This window comes from Pteropus vampyrus, unplaced genomic scaffold, assembly GCF_000151845.1.
Source record: "Pteropus vampyrus isolate Shadow unplaced genomic scaffold, Pvam_2.0 Scaffold91, whole genome shotgun sequence".
NCBI classification, from domain to species: domain Eukaryota; kingdom Metazoa; phylum Chordata; class Mammalia; order Chiroptera; family Pteropodidae; genus Pteropus; species Pteropus vampyrus.
The window spans coordinates 426,040-445,748 of record NW_011888872.1 but is presented as its reverse complement, the minus strand read 5'-3'; the positions used below and the strand labels follow the sequence as shown (position 1 = coordinate 445,748).

General features: G+C 34.5%; 2 protein-coding genes across 7 annotated transcripts in view; one reads left to right on the top strand and one right to left on the bottom strand.

Moving 5' to 3' along the window:
- Window positions 1-8,932, top strand: part of REL (REL proto-oncogene, NF-kB subunit) — a 33,783-nt gene extending 24,851 nt beyond the window's left edge. The window contains exons 5-10 of one of the 2 annotated variants that reach the window (XM_011363921.2): window positions 74-214; window positions 1,295-1,399; window positions 1,507-1,719; window positions 2,278-2,346; window positions 2,472-2,540; window positions 3,613-8,932. In XM_011363921.2, the coding sequence (XP_011362223.1) occupies window positions 74-214; window positions 1,295-1,399; window positions 1,507-1,719; window positions 2,278-2,346; window positions 2,472-2,540; window positions 3,613-4,394 (1,379 nt within the window). In that variant the 3' untranslated portion in view covers window positions 4,395-8,932. Of the gene's footprint in view, window positions 1-73; window positions 215-1,294; window positions 1,400-1,506; window positions 1,720-2,277; window positions 2,347-2,468; window positions 2,541-3,612 lie in introns of both variants that reach the window. The other variant, XM_011363920.2, reaches the window with a different exon arrangement.
- Window positions 8,933-12,882: 3,950 nt separating this feature from the next.
- PUS10 (pseudouridylate synthase 10) overlaps window positions 12,883-19,709 on the bottom strand; it is a 57,045-nt gene continuing 50,218 nt past the window's right edge. For 4 of the 5 annotated variants that reach the window (XM_011363915.2, XM_011363919.2, XM_011363916.2 and 1 more), the window contains exons 16-18: window positions 19,059-19,201; window positions 16,541-16,640; window positions 12,883-14,232 (exon numbers count right to left, since the gene is read on the bottom strand). In XM_011363915.2, the coding sequence (XP_011362217.1) occupies window positions 14,194-14,232; window positions 16,541-16,640; window positions 19,059-19,201 (282 nt within the window). In that variant the 3' untranslated portion in view covers window positions 12,883-14,193. Of the gene's footprint in view, window positions 14,233-16,540; window positions 16,707-18,963; window positions 19,202-19,709 lie in introns of those variants that run through there. The other variant, XR_002781267.1, reaches the window with a different exon arrangement.

Genomic DNA, 19,709 nt, shown 5'->3' with positions numbered 1-19,709 from the left:
GGACCTACCAGGATTTTAGGTCTATGTGAATATTCTACATCCCTTTTTTTTTTTTTTTTAATGCACCATTCAGTCCCTGAACCACAGCTACTTGACACTGAAGATTGTGACCTCAATGTAGTAAGATTATGTTTTCAAGTTTTCCTCTATGATGAACATGGTAATTTGACAACTACTCTACCACCTGTTGTTTCTAACCCAATTTATGACAATCGTAAGTACTTTATTTTCTTGTATTTGTAGCCTTAGCTTGTTTTATATAGTTTAATTTTTTAAATATTTTGGTAACTAGAAAAGCAGTGTATCATAGGAAAAATTCAAACATTCCTCAAATAAATAACAACAGTTATTCTCCTATAGTAAATCTCCTCTAATGTTATTCTCCAAAGATAATCACTGTCCTCAGATACATTTTCACTAGTTTCTTCTTCATATATATACAAACACATCATCATCATCATTCACACAATATATTTTTGGTAACTTTAAAAAAATCACTGATCTTTTTTTAAACTTTTTTTTCCTCTTAGCAGTATATCTTGAATCCTTATGCGCCTTATTCTTTTCAGTAGCTGCATAGTTCCTTACACAGCTATATCATAACTTTATTAAATCGTTACCCTATCACAAGTCATTCAGTTTGTTTCCTTCTCAACTTTTTTTTTTGTTCTATCAAATTGTACTGCAGTAAATATTTTGTATGTGCATATCTTGTGCAAATAGATCCCTAGCTGAAATAGAAATGTTGGCAAGTGCTAGATCAAAGGATACAGAATTTTATGGTTTTAAAAAATTATGAGATTGCCTTTATATTGTGTGTCTACTCATATATGATCACCAATGATATATAAATATACCTGTTTTGCATAAAAGGATAGTGGGGCATAGGGCTCTAAAGGTAGATTAGAGTATTCTTATCATGGAGAGCTTTGAATGCCAGGGAGAGTTATTGGAATAATATTGGCCAGATAATAAGCATGAAACCTGCATCATTTAGGAAGATTAACCTGGTGACATTGTGTAGGATGGATTTGAAGAATCCGAATTTAGAAGCAGGAAGATTTAATGAGAGGACATGTCATTGCCTAGAAATGAAGTCATAAGGCTTTATATCAGGTTGGGCAATGCAGTTAGAAAAGGGACAGATGTGGATGATTAATGTATTTAGTGTCCTTAATTCATATATTAAAGCTTTTATCTATTCTGAAAATTGTTTTCCTAAAATTCTCTCCATCAAAAAGGGATAAAATATATCACTAAGGTAGCAACCCATTAAAATATTTTTTATGTTTAGGTGCTCCTAATACTGCAGAATTAAGGATTTGTCGTGTAAACAAGAACTGTGGAAGTGTCAGAGGAGGAGATGAAATATTTCTACTCTGTGACAAAGTTCAGAAAGGTATTTTTTGTTTGTTTGTTTCATTGAATTCAGCATATATTTTAGATCGATAGATACATTTTACTTTTTTTCCCCCGTTCATGTTTCTTTGCTTTCATATTCACTAGATGACATAGAAGTTCGGTTTGCATTGAATGACTGGGAAGCAAAAGGTATCTTTTCACAAGCTGATGTGCACCGTCAAGTAGCCATTGTTTTCAAGACTCCACCATACTGCAAAGCTATAACAGAGCCAGTAACAGTAAAAATGCAGTTGCGGAGACCTTCTGACCAGGAAGTTAGTGAATCTATGGACTTTAGATATCTACCGGATGAAAAAGGTACTTCTTGGTAGTAATGTTTGATAATATTTCCTAAAGTTAGTCCTGCTAATAACATTTTCTTGTAAGAAACATTAAAATACAGTTATGTTTTTTTCATAATTTATGTTTCTTTTCCTGAAAGTTTTTAGTTGATTTTTGACTAATTTGTTTGCATCTCTGGATGCATCTGGAATAATTTCGGTCTCTAAACTGCTTATCAAAATTTGTTTTATATTTTGAGAGGGTTTTTTTTTTGGTCCTTACTGTGCCCTTTTTATAGATGGCAAACTTGCCAATCAGAGAGTAGTCTCCTTTTCTGCCCTTATTGCCTTAATTGACATTGTTGACTTATAGGTGTTAAAAGAAAACGAGAGGAATATCAAACTGTTTTTAACTAAGAGAAAATGCTCTTACCTACTGACTTAGGACACACTCTATAACACTTATTAAATCCATATTATATACATTTATTTAAAGCATTTTCTATATGGAAATAAAACACCTACTTACTTATTAAAGGAGAAGAAGCATAATCCTGTGATGATTTACATGCTTTCCTGTTTTCTTTCTAACCAGATGCTTATGGCAACAAAGCAAAGAAACAAAAAACAACTTTACTTTTCCAGAAACTATGGCAGGATTGTGGTAAGAATATTTTGGATTGATTTGTATTTAATTAGATTTGGGTTTTTGTTTATTCAGTTTTTCAAATTTTAACCGATGTTAGTTTTCACATTATATTTAATAATGGAAAAACTTTATCACAGCAGTTAATTTTCCTGAAAGACCTAGACCCGGTCCCTTAGGATCAACTGGAGAAGGAAGATTCATCAAGAAAGGTATTTTATTCCCTATAGAGCATTCCTTGTGATCTGAAAAACCAGTGCTTGGCATGGTATATTGGAATCCATTCTTGGGAATAAAACTGTTTCTCTGATGTTTTTTTTTACTCCTACACATTTTTTCATCCTCTGAATATTGAATGACTGGATCTCAGCTTCCAAAGGTCCTGTTGAGAACGGAGGTTTATTGTTTGAGAAATTACATTTTGTTCATATGGTGATAATTTTACTAATTACAGTATGTCATGGAAGAAACAGTTTAGATCTGGCCAGTAGTCTGTCTTTATAAATAAAGTTTTTACTGGAATATCCATGTTCATTTGATTAGATACTGCCTATGGTTGCTTTTTTTGCACCACAGCAGCAGTCAGGTCGTTCTGATAGAGGCTGTATAGCCCACATGCAGCCTAATATATTTACTATCTGGCCTTTTATAGAAAAAAAGTTGCCAACTTCTGGTTGAGATTATTCAACCAGAGTTAATTAGGAGTCTTTGCCCCTTACATTCTTAAATCAGTGCTTTTTCCTGGTTGTATATATAGCGGTCATATAATGTGTAAATAAACACAGAATCCTTAATTTTTTTTTTCTGACTGGGAATTTGTAGTACCTACCTTAGTGTTATATCTTAATATATCTTAGGAAGTTAAATGGATTTTTCAATGATTGAAAAACAACCTTAATGAATGTTACCTGCAACCTTTAATTTTTTCCTAAAAGTGAAAAATATAAAATGATTTTTGCCTATTTAGAGTCCCATTAACTGAAATTCTGATTTTTATCTTTCACTTTTAAAAATACCTTTATAGGACCTTAGAAGCTAGATTTTCATATTTAACTGGAGTGAAATTATCTATGTTAAAATAACTTACCAAAATTATTTTATAGGTATTTGTAAAACAGTAGGTATCACAGAATTCCATTTCATTTTAGTGCTACTTAACATTTTAATTTGAAATGTTACTTCAGTTTCCTTGAAAAATTTATTAGTGTGTTTATGCAGTTTTTAAAAATAGTACTTTTTATAATTTTATTTCAGTTTTATAATAATGCATTTTCTTCCTCACAGAATCAAATTTGTTTTCTCCTGGTGCAGTTTTGACAGAAATGTCCAGGCCTTCAGGAGTTTCAAGTCAAGCAGAACCCTACTATTCCTCTTCTGTGTCCATCTCAGGTACATTGTCCCATCATGCTCCAGCCATACCCTTGGGGGTACCTCAGACTTCGTCAAGCTGGTCTTCGGCAGCCCACCCCACCTCATGCCCAGTCAGTGCAAATCCACTGAGCAGTTTTTCAACAGGGACATTTTCCTCTAATTCACAGGGTATCCCACCATTTCTGGAAATGCGTGTTGTGAGTGATTTGAATGCTTCTAGTGCTTGCATTTTTAACAGTACTAATGACATAGGCAGAATAGAAGCGTCTTCCATGTCACCGGCTGCCTTATATGGTATTTCTGATGCCAACATGCTGCCTAATTGCCCTGTGAATATGCTAACATCCAGTAATGATAGCATGAGGGACACCGATAATTCGAGACTTATGAGTGTGGATCTTGAAAACCCCTCATGTAATTCAATGTTAGACCCAAGTGACTTGAGACAGCTCCATCAAATGTCCTCTTCCAATATGGCAGCAAGCACCAGTTCCAGTACTACTGCTTTCAATTCACAATCAGATGCATTTGAAGGATCTGACTTCATTTGTGCAGGTAACGGCATGATGAATGAGTCAGGACCGTCAAATGGTACTAGTCCAAACAGTCATGGTTTTGTTCAAAGCAGTCAGTATTCAGGTATTGACACTATGCAGAATGAGCAATGGAACAACTTACCTGCATTTGAATTTTAAGTTAACTTGTAATATTTAAATGGCGATTCAAGATTTAAATCCTTTGAAATGTTTGTAACCATTTATTACCTATATAGATACAGCATTTTATATTTCTCTGAGAATTTACACAGGTTTTTTTGTGGGGGAGGGGTGGGGTAATTGAGCGGTGATAGTCCAAAAACTTTATCTGGGAGAACTGTAAAACCTTGAGTATGTAGTGGATTTCTCTACCAGGAAGTCTTGGCTCTGGAGCTCCTCATTTAGCTGGCAAAGAGTTTGTCAGGATATAATAAATGACAAATGCTCAGAGCTGAAGCCACCACTGAGAGGGATGAACTCATATCCCAACTTCCAGAAGAGCTGGAAAAAGTCCAGTATTTACAGAAGACATTTGCTTCAAAAACAGATAAATGCACACAAACTGAACTTCTGGGCTGTGATAACCTGTGGGACTCTACATGCACCAATTTAACCTAGTATGTATTTCAGCCTAGGTTAAATCATTGTTTTACCATAGACGTGTATAATGAATCTGTGACATGTTAAATATTGAAAAAATATCAATTTTTCCATTGGGGAAAAAAACAACTTTGAATATGTAGAATACAAAGTTGGAAACTGCTGGAAAAGGATAATTCCAAAGTAGAAATTTAAAAGGGTTTTACAGTTTTTTTCCTTTGAAACATGGGGCCAGACTATGTGTGCGGTGGGGATACTGTCTTTAGATTCCCACCACATTTCCCAGAACAGTGAAGAAAACAGTAGAGCACAGCTCTAGTTTTTACAATTATGTTTTTTATATTTCTTTTGTAATGTATTATTGTATTCTTAAATGAATTAACTGATATTTGCTTTTAAGCAAATTTAAGGTAAAACCTGTAATGGCTATGTCATTGGAAAAATAAATTCCTTATTATTTTTGAGACCTATGGCCAAGGTGACCCCTAAGGGGTTTTCCGAGGCTTCCTGAAGTTTCTTAGATTTATATGTAAATCAGAATTTCTTTAAAATGCTAAATTAAACAATATGCTTCAAGGTATGGGATGTTCTCTATATTTTGGGCTATTTAAAACCATACCTTTAAAATTGCTTACAATTTTTAGTTCATGCTCATGTTTTTAAGGGGATGAAGTTTCCTTGGACCGCTCCTCTTTCTTCTGTGTCCTCAATCACTGTGCTCTCATCCAATTCCATGCGGTCAGCTGAAATTTTACCCCTAGCTAAGGTCTGTCCCCAAACCCCAGATATTGGGTTTACACATACATGTAAAACTGCCTATTTGACATCTCTACCTAGAAATCTAATTAAAGCTCATACTCAATGCAAGATTGATCTTCTATCCCAAACTTGCTTCTTTTCAGTCTTCCCCCAACTCAGTAAATGGCAATGCCATGCTTCTAGTTGCTGAGGTCCAAAACCATAGAGTCATCCTCGATTCTTTTCTTTCTTTTATCTCTCATATCGAAATGCATCAGCAAATCTGATAGACCCTACTTTCAAAATATATCCAAAGCTGACCACCTCTTCTGACCACTACTATTAGCATCCTATTCCAAGCCACCAGCAACTCTTGCCTGGATTGAAGCTATAGCCTCCAAAAATGCTCTTTATATCCTTGTGCCCCTCCAATCTGTTCTCCCTAAGGTAGCCAGGTGATTATTTTTAAGGCAAGTCAAATAATATTCATCTGCTTAGAATCATTCAGTGGCTCCCTGTCTCACTCAGAGTAAAGCCCAAAGTCCTTAAAATTAGCAGATCCTCACTCCCTCTCCTACCTCATCTACTACCATTTTCCCCTCTTCGTTCAGCTCCACGTACTCTGGCCTGTGCTCCACTTCAAAAACACTCTGCTGCCTCAGAGAGTCTTTGTACTTGGTGTTTTACTTGGAATGTTTTTCTCTCGGATATATACATAGCTCACTCCTTACATCCTTCAGTCACACTCAACTGTTACCTGATCAAGGCCTTTCTTGACTATATATATATAAAATCATCACTCCATGCCCTCCCTCCTTTATATTTGTCCATAATACTTATCTCAGCATTCATTTGTTTACTATTTGTTTTTCTATACTGGAATATAAGCTCCATGAGGGCAGAAATATGTTTTGTTCGTTGCATCCCTAGATTGTAGAACAGTGTCTGCCTCATATAAGCACTTAGTAAATATTTATTGAACATTCAAAGTACTGCAGGTACAGCTTTGTTTTTTGAAAGAAAAAATTGCTTTAATTATTAGATGTTTATGATTTTTATAGTTCTGTTTAATGTGACATTGGGTTTACATCAGAATAATGTACATTCAAGTTAAGCACTAATAATAGTAATCCAAATTGTTTGAAAGCAGAGTAATCCCAGTGGCAAAATGATGGTAGAATTTGGGCAAAAACTTAATTGCGATGGGATTGTCATGATGCTAAGTAATTTATTAAAGACCTAGTTTACTTTACAACTAGAGTCCCCCACATAAATGGTTGAACATATTCCTAGCTAGACACAATGTATCATTTCACTTATATAGCATCCAACAAAACCATAAATTTACTGGAACAATTAAAACTAGTTAATCTGGTCAAAATAGGGAATGTGTGAATGTCATATAAATAAAAATTTTTAGTTGAATGACACTGGGAAATGAGGAGACTAAGATAAGACTTCAAGTCAGGATATTTAGGAAGCAAAAGAAAAAGATTAAAAGTACCTAACTAAATACCATTACTATTTCTCAGAAATTATGACTTCAGAAATGAAACATTTCTGTTATATAATTTTAAAAATTATAATCACATAACATACTTTAGTAGAATTTACCAGGGAGAAAGAAAAACCTGAAGGCATAGTTTACCTGTTCAATATATAAACCCAAGGGAGGGGGGAGGTAGATGGGGTAAAAGGGGTCAAATATGTGGTGACAGAAATAAATCTATGGGCGGTGAACACACAGTGCCATATACGTGTGTGTGTGTGTGTGTGTGTGTGTGTATTGAATTGTACACCTGAAACACTGGATTTCATTAACTAATGTCACCATAATAAAAATTTTTTTAAAAACAGTTTCAGAGGAAGGAGCCTTTAGGGAAATCACTTTTAAATATATATATTGAATTTTTTAATATTTAATTGATACCACAAAATTCACTTGTTTAAAATATTTTCTAACTTTTGTTAACTTCTTATTTTGAAAAATAAAAATGTATGGTTAAATTATAAAAAAATATATAAACCCAAGATATTTCTAGATAGTAGTTGATAACTGGTACACTTTTTTAAAAAAAAATACAGAATCCTATAATTTTTATCAATTTAAACACTTAGAAAATCTAAATGGATTTTTTAAAAATTAATAATCAGTTGGCTTGTTTTCTTCTGTGTAAGCCGAATTAAGGTACTGCTACATCTGTTAAGAGTATTTCCATTGGATTTTTCATTTTCCAGGTGCTATTTACTGATCATAGAATTTATTTTATAATTTAAAATGAATTTGTCAACCTGCTTTTCTTCTGTCTCTAAATGTGTTTCACTTTTACCTGTCCTTATAACACCCTACTCTTAGTTTCTGAGGAAAAGGTGACCTTATGATTTGTTCACTGGATTCCCCTCTCCTCTTTCATCTTATTTCTGTATCAGCATTTAGTGCCTCTTTTTTTTTTTTCATAAACATGGTAGTGTCTTCTTTAGCTTAAAAAGGAAAACACCTCTCCTTTCATCCTCATATTCCTCCTCTTCACATTTAGACTTATAAAATGCTTTCAATGTCCATTTCCTCACTTCCCAGTCATTCTTTACCATACCATCTCTCTCTTTACTTCCTACTACTTCCTTATGATATTCTGGGAAAAGTGACCAGAGACACCCTCTCTTGTCAAATCTAGTATCTTTTTATTAGTCCTCACCCTGCTTGACCTGTCTGTAGTCTTCTATTCCGTTGACCACCCTCCTTGGAGACTCCTCCAGGGCTTCTGTGATAGACAACATTCCTCGCTCAGGTTGATTTTTCCCCCAGTCCCAACCCCAGCTTTGTTGGTGCTATTTTTTTCCCCTGGATGACCTTATCAGTGCCCACAGCTTCAGCTTTCTCTCACAATATCTGATTACCTTTATAAATGGCTCCTCCTTTTATATGCTCTTACATTAATGGCATTACCATTTACCCTGCCACGCAAAAATATTTGAAAGAAACCTCACAGTCATACTTAGTCATCAGGTCCTTTTGAGTCTGCCTCCTAAAAATCTCTTGCATTAGTCCCTCCTTCATTCCTGCTGCATTCTTAGTATAGGCTTTGATTCTTTTTCCCTCAATAAGAATGTCTTTTCCATATGCTCCAGTTAAAAATAATACCCCATTCCCCCTTATACCCTATTACATAATTAGCATTCCTTGAAAAAACTTTCTCAGGGCACTAGGCCTTCATGCCTTCAACATGTTATCCACACTCTACCTCTCTCTTCTACAACCACAGCACATACATAGCCTTGCAGACTGGGCTTCTCCTCCGTGAAACCTGATCCTGCCTCCCTAGTTGAAGTACAGCTTTGTATGTGCCCCTATTGCAGAACTTCTCTCACTGAATTAGTCATTTAAGGTTTGTCTTGTTCATCTTTGGGATTCTGTCCCTTAGCACAATCCCTGGTATAGTTGGCGCTAAATAAATGGTAACTGTTATTAGAGAGTCCAGGGTGAAATTGGCAAGTGATTATACAAATGTGGACAAGGATATGGTTCTTAAAGGTAAAGGCATTTCTTAACCTGGCAGGAAAAGCAGTGATGCCAAGATTATCAAGCTTGTAAAATACTTTTCCCTGTGCCTCCCATAGTGTCAACTGTATTGCATAGAAATTTTACAGTCACTAGGATCATTTCACATGTCTGACCTTGCTGCTTCTCTCTACTATATGTGGCATGTTTAATCTCAGTTCTCTCTTGATACCTTACCCTTACACAGACCCTAGAGTATTCATGTACTCAAATCATGTATATATTTTTTAACATCTTAATGTGCAAAAGCACCATGTTAGGTGCTAGAAATGATACAGTGGTGAACAAGATGACTCTTCCTCAAAGATGTCAGTCTTTTTTTTTTTTAGCGATAGCACATACTGTAAAATATATAAAGTGGTCTAATTTTAAGTGTACAGCCTGATGAATTCTTACATATGTAAACAATCATTTCCAGCACCCCAGAAGTTTCCTTCATGCCCATCACCAACCTACCTGCTCCTCAAAATCCCTATTTTGATTTCTGTCATCAGAACCTACTATCTTAAGAGCCTCTTAAATTGTAATTGGTCTTCCCTAACTCAAAGCCTTAGTGAACGGCAACAATTGAGTTGTCGATTTCTAACCTAATACTTCAGAAAACTAATTATACTGTCTATTTTAAGAAGGACTTGGAATTGGTGATCCAGGCTGCCTAATAGCACCAAATAATTGGTTATACCATAAATTGATTTGTTGAGGGATTAAAGAAATTATATGAGATGTTAAATAGCATGAAGAAATGGAAAGGATAGTGAATTTTTAGTCAGAACATCTGGGTTTGAATTTTCTGCTCTGTCACTTAGAAGTTGTGTGATATTTTAGCAAATCACATCTTCTGTGGGCCTCTCTTCAGATATAAAATGCAGAGAATACTCAGCCTACCTACCTCACAAGGTATGTTGTGTTAAATAATGCATAAGAAGAAACACTGTAAATTGCATAATTCTAATAAAATACTGTTAATAAACCAACATCTGTATATGTCCTGTCACCCTGATTAATCTCTACTTCAGACATTACTAGTTGTCTAATACATGGCAGTGAGAGAAATCAATATGGATTAGATTCTTTAGTAAGAATCCTGAGATAGGTTTTTCTTTAGAGTTGCCAGCTACTGCCCAAATCTGGAGGACCTTCATTTGGCCTTATTTTTTCTAGAACCTTTTCCAATTGCATAGCTAGGCGAGGTCAAATTAATGACTTCCACTTCTGAAATTCTGTGACTCAATTTCTTAGGCAAAATTGATTATGAATCAGGAGTATTATGACTGTCTTCCTAAAGAGGGGTCTAATAGCTAATGAAGTTGCCACTGGAAGATTTCTTATCTAGTTTGTTTTCAGAGGTTGAGTATGAAAGGGGAAAAATTAGGAATTTTTTTATCATATATAAAATTTCATGCTATTTAACATTATAAGTCCAGGAGTGAGTAGCTCATTAGAAATAAATGTATGGGTTGTTGGTCTCTAATTTTATGCCATTGTTTATCTAAGACTTAGTCAAATTAATATTTTAATACATCTTAGCAGAATTCAGTTAAAGCACAAACATCAGTAGATAGGATCAAATCTCAAAAGTAATTGCATCTATAATTTTTTTCATGCAAACTAAAGCATAGACTCCTTCTTACCCCCCAAAAACCCAACATGTCTCCACTACCTTCATTCTATAGATAAAATTTATTTAAAATGATCTTTTTCTAAATATTTCTAAAAATTGTTTTCTAAATTGTAATATTTCTCAAATTGTATTCTAAATTCTAATTGTTTTCTAAATTGTAATATTTCTAAAATTGTATTCTAAATGCCTATGGTTTCAGGGAAAAAAATACCACCTGCTAGTAATTATCTATTTAAAGGGAGTAGAATTGATCATACTCTAATATTCTTATCACCTGCTTCCACAACTTCAGTTTACTATTGGACTTTCAGAAACTTAAAGAATTACCAAAAAGTCTTTAAACACTTCTGTGTGAATAGTAATGTACACTAACTAGTACAAAATGCTGATAACTTCAACAAATTGAGTTTTCAAGGATATCAGCAGGTAAAATAAGTTTTTGGTGAAGTATCAAACATTCATTTTTCCTATTTTTCTTCTTAAACTTTATTACCTAATCAAAACATAGTCTTATGTAAAATGTAGTAAAAATTAGAAATAAATGTATGGGTTGTTGGTCTCTCTAATAATAAGTTAGAGAGACCAACAACCCATACATTTATTTCTATATATTTTTATATGCTTCTTAGTGACTAACAAATTTGGAGGCACTGAAGAGATTTTTAAAAGTTCTCAGATACTGTTCAGTTATTTAATTGTTAAGTGTGGCATCAAGATGCGAGTGTTTAAAATGTCAAAATGCCTTTTATTGTACAGAATATCGCCTTTGTAATATCTTTGTATACAATGATTTTTTTTCTTGTTAATGTAATAAATGGAAAAAATTCTAAAACCTTTACTAAAACTTTGTTGCTATTTGATTTAAAAAATATCAATGAGATTTTCTTTGTATTTATAGCATCTTCCTTCAGGGAAAGGTAGTTTGGGTTGCTTAGAAACATTAGGCATTATAATGGAACCCCATAGCTGAATATACTTGCATATGTAACTGTCCTTTGAAATGATAATTTTGTAGAGTATTAAAATGTCTTTTTAAAAGATTTTTATTTTCTGCCTCCCTGACATTTCCTGTGTTTCTCTCCCTTCCTGAATAACTGAGGGCAAAAGTCATTCACTTATTTTGAGCAAGGTACAGGTAGGCATTGCCACAGAGGGTGAAGGTGGTGGCCCAGTATGGGATTACAGTGTCTAGAACCTAAGGAGAACATGTGAGGGTGATCAGGAGGGGAGTCTCAGTGATCTCAAATAAGGATGCAGCGATAGGCAAATTATTTAAAAGGTGGACTGATCTATTCAGTAAATATATTAAGGCTAATGGGAGTCGGATTTCTCACTGTCAGAGGAAGAAATTACAACTATGTAAAGGGAGAGAAAACTAGAATACGGTTAGAATTAGAAGTACTTGCATAACTCATAGTTTTCAATACACGTAAAGAAATATATAAAGATAAGCATGTGTGTGCACGCACATGCCACGAGAGGGCTTGAGGGTGGCAATGCCACAATAGCAGTGAGCATAGCTAATGTCTAGATATTGGTTTTTAAATATCATTTTCCACTAAAAGGAACTAGTTCCTCTTAAATTAAGACCCACTCCAGGGCTGGTGCTGATGAAATACGAGATGAGCGTAGAGTGTCTTTTTGTATTAGAAAGTGAGAACATTCTCCAAGAATGATGGAGACAGGTCAAAAGGACACAGGAGCCAGCTTGAAGGGGCACCCACTAGCCAAATCAATGTATTTGTTGCTAATGTTTACTCTCTGCTTGAAATTTTGTATGACTTTAGGAATAGAAATTTAAGAAATAGAAGTCTTTTAAGTTGGCTACGGAGGCTCTGAATTCGTCCATTTTGCAGATCCACTGAATTCAAAGCTGAGCCAAAAAGAAACATGCAAAAGACTGTCTTCCCAAATTATTTAAACCTATTTTGTAGAAAAATTTCCCCAGAAACAGAATTTCACACAGAAGTTCTTATGTTTTTATCAAGTTTATTTCTATTATCCCTTTCTCATTTCTGGCATTGAAAATAGTGAAAAAATAATTTGCTGTTATTCACATAATGAAATGTCATGTCCATTAACCTATTTTCCTGATTCTGAAATGATAATACATCTTAGTATCTATGTTTAATGTAGAGATGGGAGAGGAGACTGAGTAATCCAATTCTATCCAAGTGTGTCCTAAAATAAGCTCAGATAGCTGAATCGGGGTCATGGAAATTACACTTAAGTCTGAAATTTTAATGAGACTTCTTTCTCAAAGTTTTAATGACTCATCCATTATTTTAGGTTTAGTTTATTTAATGTTTTTCCTCTTCATAGTACCAACTGATGATTAACTTATTAACAAGTGGTAATCATATGAGATCATATGAAATACACTTGGGCTATTTTTTGGTAAGCTCCTTGACTTGGTGCCTCAATTCCAAAAACCAATTCTTGTGGTTATATGTGTTTAAATAACATCTTTAACTGTCTTCTTCACACAGTAGGTGCTCAATAAGAAAGGACCCTAGAGACCAGGAAACTTCAGTTCTAATCTTACATATGGTAGTAACTAATGATTTTAAATAAATTTAACTTCTTTGGTTTTCATATTTATAAAATGGAGATGATAAATATCCTTCCTACCTGATGAGGATGTTTGAAGTTAGATAACTTTATTAAAGCACTCTGGAATAATATCAGCTTACCTTCTTTGTTTGGCAATCTCAATTTTTCAAAATCTTATCCCTGGCATTGAAGTTATTGAAGGCACTTGTGTCTCCTTATTTAAAAGATTTATGAATGTCTCTCTTACCATGGTATGCCTCAGTTCCTAAGGTTTTACTTTCCCTCCCCAGGAAATGTGTTGACAATTTTAGATTGTCAAAATAGTAACTTGAAGTTGTTAACTTTTGTAACAAATCACACCAAAAGTACTTCTATTGGTAGTAGCTTGCTAGAAGCTTACTGAGAAAAATATTAATGGTGTCAGATTTACATTTGACATCTTATTATAAGATACTGTACTGCATAAATATAGGTATAACTTTTATCGAGATCATTTTTAAAATTTATAACATGATTTTAAAGGTGGTAATTCTCTTCTAGAGGGAAATTTTGCTAAAAGTATAGCTTCTCAGATTATCAGAGAATGCATTCTGTTTGTGTACCTCTCTAAATGAAAGAAGAAAATGGTTTCATTATTCATAGTTTGCCTTGTGGGGGTTGGAGAGGGAATGAGGAAAATCATAAGACATCCTTAAAACAATTTAACACAAAATATACTGTATATAGATCCTGAGATGTTACAACAAATTTAAAAATAAATAGATCAACATGATCCAAATAGTTTCCAAGACACCATTATGGTGAGTAAACAGCCATAATACAGTGTACGCTGAATAAAGTCCCCATCGTGCCGCATAAACCCTATTCTTTGTTTCCAAATTTGAAAGCTAGTCATCCAGAGCAGGGGGCCAGTCAACATCTACAGACTAGAAGGAAGAAAACAAGTCATTAAAACATATTACTGTTCTAGGAAACATTGCTGGTAATGCCGTATCAATTTAATAGTTTTAATACACTATAAGAAGAAACTGCATTTGAAGAGAAGAGCCATTAAATACAACAATTTAACACTCTAAAACCCATTCTAGGACTTGGGAATTCTTAAGCCTGAGGTCTGTTGCGGAATTCATTGAGTATTTGGGTACTGAACTGGTTATTCATTGTGCCTTTTGACTGATAAGAAACTAGAGTATGTTTACAATTTTTTTAATGTTATTAATGGGTAAAGTAGCAAACAAATTCAGGTGAAAACACAAACTTTCCCTCAGAAGTCTCAGCAACTTTTATTCTTCTGATCATTTTCATTTTCCCATATCTCTATTTTAAGTAGTCACCCTGATCTGGCTCTTCTAAAACAAAACCTCGATCTTCAAGACATAATGAAATTACAGTGCCACACTATTTTGTGCCACATTCTAGGCCTTAAAAGTATGAAACTGCTCTTCATCTTAACTACCCTAGGGGCCTAATTTAAGAAAAACTTTTAAAAATCCACTGTACCCATGTCGTTTTTTGAAACTTAGAGTTTAAAACCTGATTTGTTAAAAAAATGATTTTTAAAAATATGAGAGTCACTTCACATGCCAGATTCAGAAAAATTTTATTAGAAAAGCCTAAATAACCATTGCATATGTACATGTGCATGTATCTTTTATACATGCACATGTACATATGCATGTATAAAAGATCCCAAGAAAATACTTTGGTTCTTTTTCAGAATATAGCCATATATCAAACACCCATATATAAGTTAATGGGTGGTTTCTCAAGTCTGAAAATTAAACATTACTAATCACAGCTTTGTATGTGTTGAGGGCAGGGGAGCATAGGCATGTTGTAGTGTTTAAAATGCTCCACAGGTGATTCCATTGGACAATCAGGGCTGAGAAACATTGGCCTGTGATGTGACTTTTTGACACTTATAAGCTGTTCTTAAGAATCAAGGTAAAGAAGGTGAATGCAGTTGGGATTCTCTTTAACAAAGGGTTGTCTTCATCAAAATGATAGTCTCACTGAGGAGGGTTCCTGCAACTTTGACTGGCTGAGACATAAAAATCTAACCTAAAAGCACTCAAGAGAACTGTTGGTAAGGCAATAATAATGCTCCAGTGACCATTTGCTTACCATAGCTGTTTTCACACTAGGCAACTATACCCATTTCTTTTTATGATGGATATTAGTCCCAAGTGCAAAATGTTAACCTCTTCTAAAATTTTCTTTGTTGGAGGCAGGAGTTGGGGAGGGTCTCTATTCCTGAATGGATATTCATCAAGGAGCACAACTTGTGTCTGAATACCTACTGATGCTCGAATGAGAAAAAATTTTATGGAGAATTGCCTGAAAGATCCATTTTATCCATTTTTTAAATAAGATTTTAACGTTGTTTAAATTCATATTGTAAGTGGAGAATTTGGACCATATCATAGGGGTCCCTTATAGAACTGCTTTTATTAATAACCTTTGGCTCATCCCATTTTCTACCCCTGTCCTGAATATACATTTCTGAGTAGGCTGCCTTAAATTCTTTGTAAGACAATTGGTATGAAAGTGAACTCTATAGAGTCCAAAGGACATATGAGGGGTCCTTACAACTTCAAATCTTTGCTTGGTTTAAAGGTTTCTATCTCATGCCATATGTAAAGGACAATTAATAAATTAGCTATATATTTGCAAAGATCATAAATGAGACCTTGTATTTTTTTTAAAGAAATAAAAATTCCAAGATAATCCCTCCCTTCAACATAATGCTACTGTGAGATTTTGACCATTTTCAAACACTTCTTAACCCTTTTCTCATTTAGGAAAAAAAAGTGCAGCTCACAGCCAGTGTTAATTTAACATGCATAGGAATGCTAGGTTTTCTAGGATTTGACATTTTCAGTGATCGAGAATTACTATATTTTGTAAATGGAAATACCACTACTAAAAACAGAATGCTATAAATAGGAAGATGTCATTTGTTTCCAAAGACTACCAATATTCTAGAGTGATGAGAAAATAATAAAAACAAGACATTTTGTGGTAAATTTGGGGGGTAAGGTTAGGACTGTAATCCGCGAGTTATCCCAGGGTAAACAATGCAGCCACCAGCGAGAGTTCTCAAAGCAAATGGGAAATGGGTTAAAGTGAGTAGTACTATTTGGCTTATTGCAAAAAAAAAAAAAAAAAAAAAAAAAAAAAGCATAACTTTGAATTCAAAGTGTAGATGGGCATTTCCACAATAAAATGGTTTACCTCAACATCCAGCTCAAGAATGTCTGCAGTCACGTTCATCAGAGAGCCAATGTTTGGCTTGGTTCTCCCAAAGTCTCCATGTACAAATTCTTTAATGTAGCTGGGGTTCATTTAAGGAAAAAGTAAGATAGCCATGCAGTACCCACTGTTTGATGAGATTTCATAGCTGAAAGAGAAATAAAAGCAGAAATGTTATAGTAGAGAGCTGTGACTTGTGATGTGTGTCTTAGAAAATAAGCTACAGCAGACTGGTTCCTACCAGCCTGGCAACCAACATCAGGACATAGGACCTGTATTTACATCAGACTTACCAAGAATCATGACTTTCTTTTTTCTTTTGCTCATCTCCAAGTGCCAAGGTTTGGGTATGGATTTTCAAAATTAGCTGTAGTTCAATGTAATATATACATATAAAAAAAAAATCTCAGCTATTTTTTCTTTGTACAACTTTCATTTTGACATCTTCCTGGTCCTATTTTTCAATAATGGCAGCCAGCATCTGCCAGATGTTAGGTTTCCACAGGCTCACACAGGGTGACCTCAGTGGTGGCTTTCTTTGCAACATGGCCCACTGACAATGGCAATAGGATGGAAGGGACAATGAGACTATTAACTTAGTCTTGATGAAGGCCCTTCCAAAAGATTATCAAAGGACCCAAGTTTTAGTTGTTTTGAAAACATGGTTAACAAGAGAACTAACTTAATTCTCTTTTTTTAAAGAGGTAACCTTGTGTTTCCCTCATAGGTCTTAACATTTTGAAGTCAGTTACCAATCCTAGAATTAGTTATTAATAAGATTACATTAACATTCCTTATACAGGACTCTACTGCAGCCTTGACAATATCTGAAAGGTATTTTCGCCAGCATCCAGTAAAAATTCATTCAACATTATGTTGTGGTCTATAAACCAGCACTTAATATAAAAATTTTTAACAATTTGAATAGGAGAAGTAAGTTTATTTTCAGATACATAAAAATTAATACCATAATATGCTGATATTATGTCTTCCTCACTTTCTGAAAGTTTATTCACTATTTTCATTAAATGTTTTGACTCAAGCATAAGACGTGATTATCTAGTAACTGTTCTTTGCTAAATTCATAATTACTCAACAAGTGTCATTCTTTTTCTCTTACTTTCTTTAGAGAATGCTACTTTTGAGTAGCAATGATGAGGGGAGATGACTGAAAAGCCCCAGAGTAACCAGTTAAAATGTCCAGAATGGTTCTTATTCATAGCCAGAGGGATGAGGTATAAGTCAGATAAATTAGTTCAGAGTACAAAGCAATATATAATAAAAATTCACATATTTCTGTGTATAACCACATGGTATCTAAAGCTTAACCAAACAGTTTGTCTTGGCTAATGTCTTAAGTTACATGAACATGGCTGGTTCTGAAAAAAATTTAATGAGACTGAAAATGAAAATACATTAGCTTCCCTAAAAGACCACTGCATTTCTCTCTAGCACAGCAAAACTAAAGCTGGGATTAGGTTAAAGGATTTTTTTTTTAATCTGTGATTTCTTTGAAATCTTATCACATTCCATCTATAACAAGCAGATGTGTTCCAAACAACACAGATACAAAGATCTGCCTGCCGCAGTCTAAAAAGACCATCCCTTATTCCAAATGGTAAAAATTTAGGAGATTTTAGGAGTAAGTGACCTATACCTGTTTTTAGGGGAGAAATCCTGCTTAGAGGAAGTTGATGGGGAAGGAGAGGCAGACCAATTACAGCAATATAGTGAGAATGCTATTTGGTGATTAAAACGACATTTTTTCCCCTTATATCCACAAGTATATTATTAGTTTTATACTAGTTAGAAGATATTTTGTCACTTCATGCTATTGGATCACAAAATAATATAAAACCAAGAAACAAAAAGTAGAAGCACCTTTGAAAAGTAAAGACTAAGCTAAGACTAAGGCAATTAATTCCTTGTTATATTTTAACCAGCAAGTCATATCTGAAAAACAAAAAAAATGCAAGCCAAAGTAGATTATGAACAAGTGATCAGCCTTAGACTAGTCTCTTGTTTTAGGCCAGTGGCCAAATAAAGTGAAGGTCAATATGTAAAGCAGTATCAGTATCAGTATCCCATCTAGTATCAGTATTTAATCATTTAGGGAAAATGCTCAGAAATGCTGAAAGGACCCAAAGGTGGTCATGAATATTTGACTGGCAAAATGTGTAAAAACAGCAAATGAATCAATCAAAAGTGTTTCCTGAGTACATATTATGTGCTCAGCATTGTGTGATACACTAAATATTTTTAAGTTCATATTGAACTGGCTCGCTCATGGTTTAAAATGTCATTTTGAAAAATACAAATTTAATAGGGAAAAAACACCCAAACAAAAAAAAGAAAAAAAAAAAAAAAGATTCTTCTCCTCTTCTCCAACTAATTCCTTTCCCTACCCTTCTAAATCGGCTGAACCTGTTTTCTAGGGCAGCATGAACTCTTCCAGTGGGGTCCTGGTCAGATCATTGCTGTGCAGGAGGTGAAAGGATACGTTCCAGCTTGTGTCTTCAGATAGAGGCGGAAATGATGTTCATCCATGTAGCATGTCTCCATGGAGTGAATGAGGCGGGTTCTCACAGCCAGGGGCCTCCGGTGTAGGACCCGGAGAGGCGTTTTCTGGTCGATCTTTAAGTCCTAGCAGAAGATATGACATACGGCCATGGAGTCAGGTTTACTGCTCTTTGAAGCTTATCTTAGCACCTCCTTTGTCATCCATGACTCAGCACAGATGTTTTATTTAGAGGACCCCAGCTATCACTGTCAGGGTAGAAACTAAGACTATAATAAGCTGTATTCCCTAAGATTCACACTCTGTGGGACTTTTTATAATCTAGTCCATAATTACTCATTTTCTGGACCCCAGTACCATAAAAAAGGCTTTCAAGTAAATGATCCCAAGGTCTCTTTTGTTCTAATATTTAACAAATTAATTAGGACTCTGGAATTCTATCCTGCCCTTTAACGGCTCTTCTAAAAGACATGTTCTTACCTTTTTAAAAAATTTTACGACTCAACAAAGTGACTAAATAATGGGGATTTCAGGCTCAGGTGACAAATAGCTATTTGTAGAAGGTGAGACATCTGTATCACGTACGTATGGGCAGTGTGCATGTCTTAGAACCATATAGTCACAGGTTTGTGG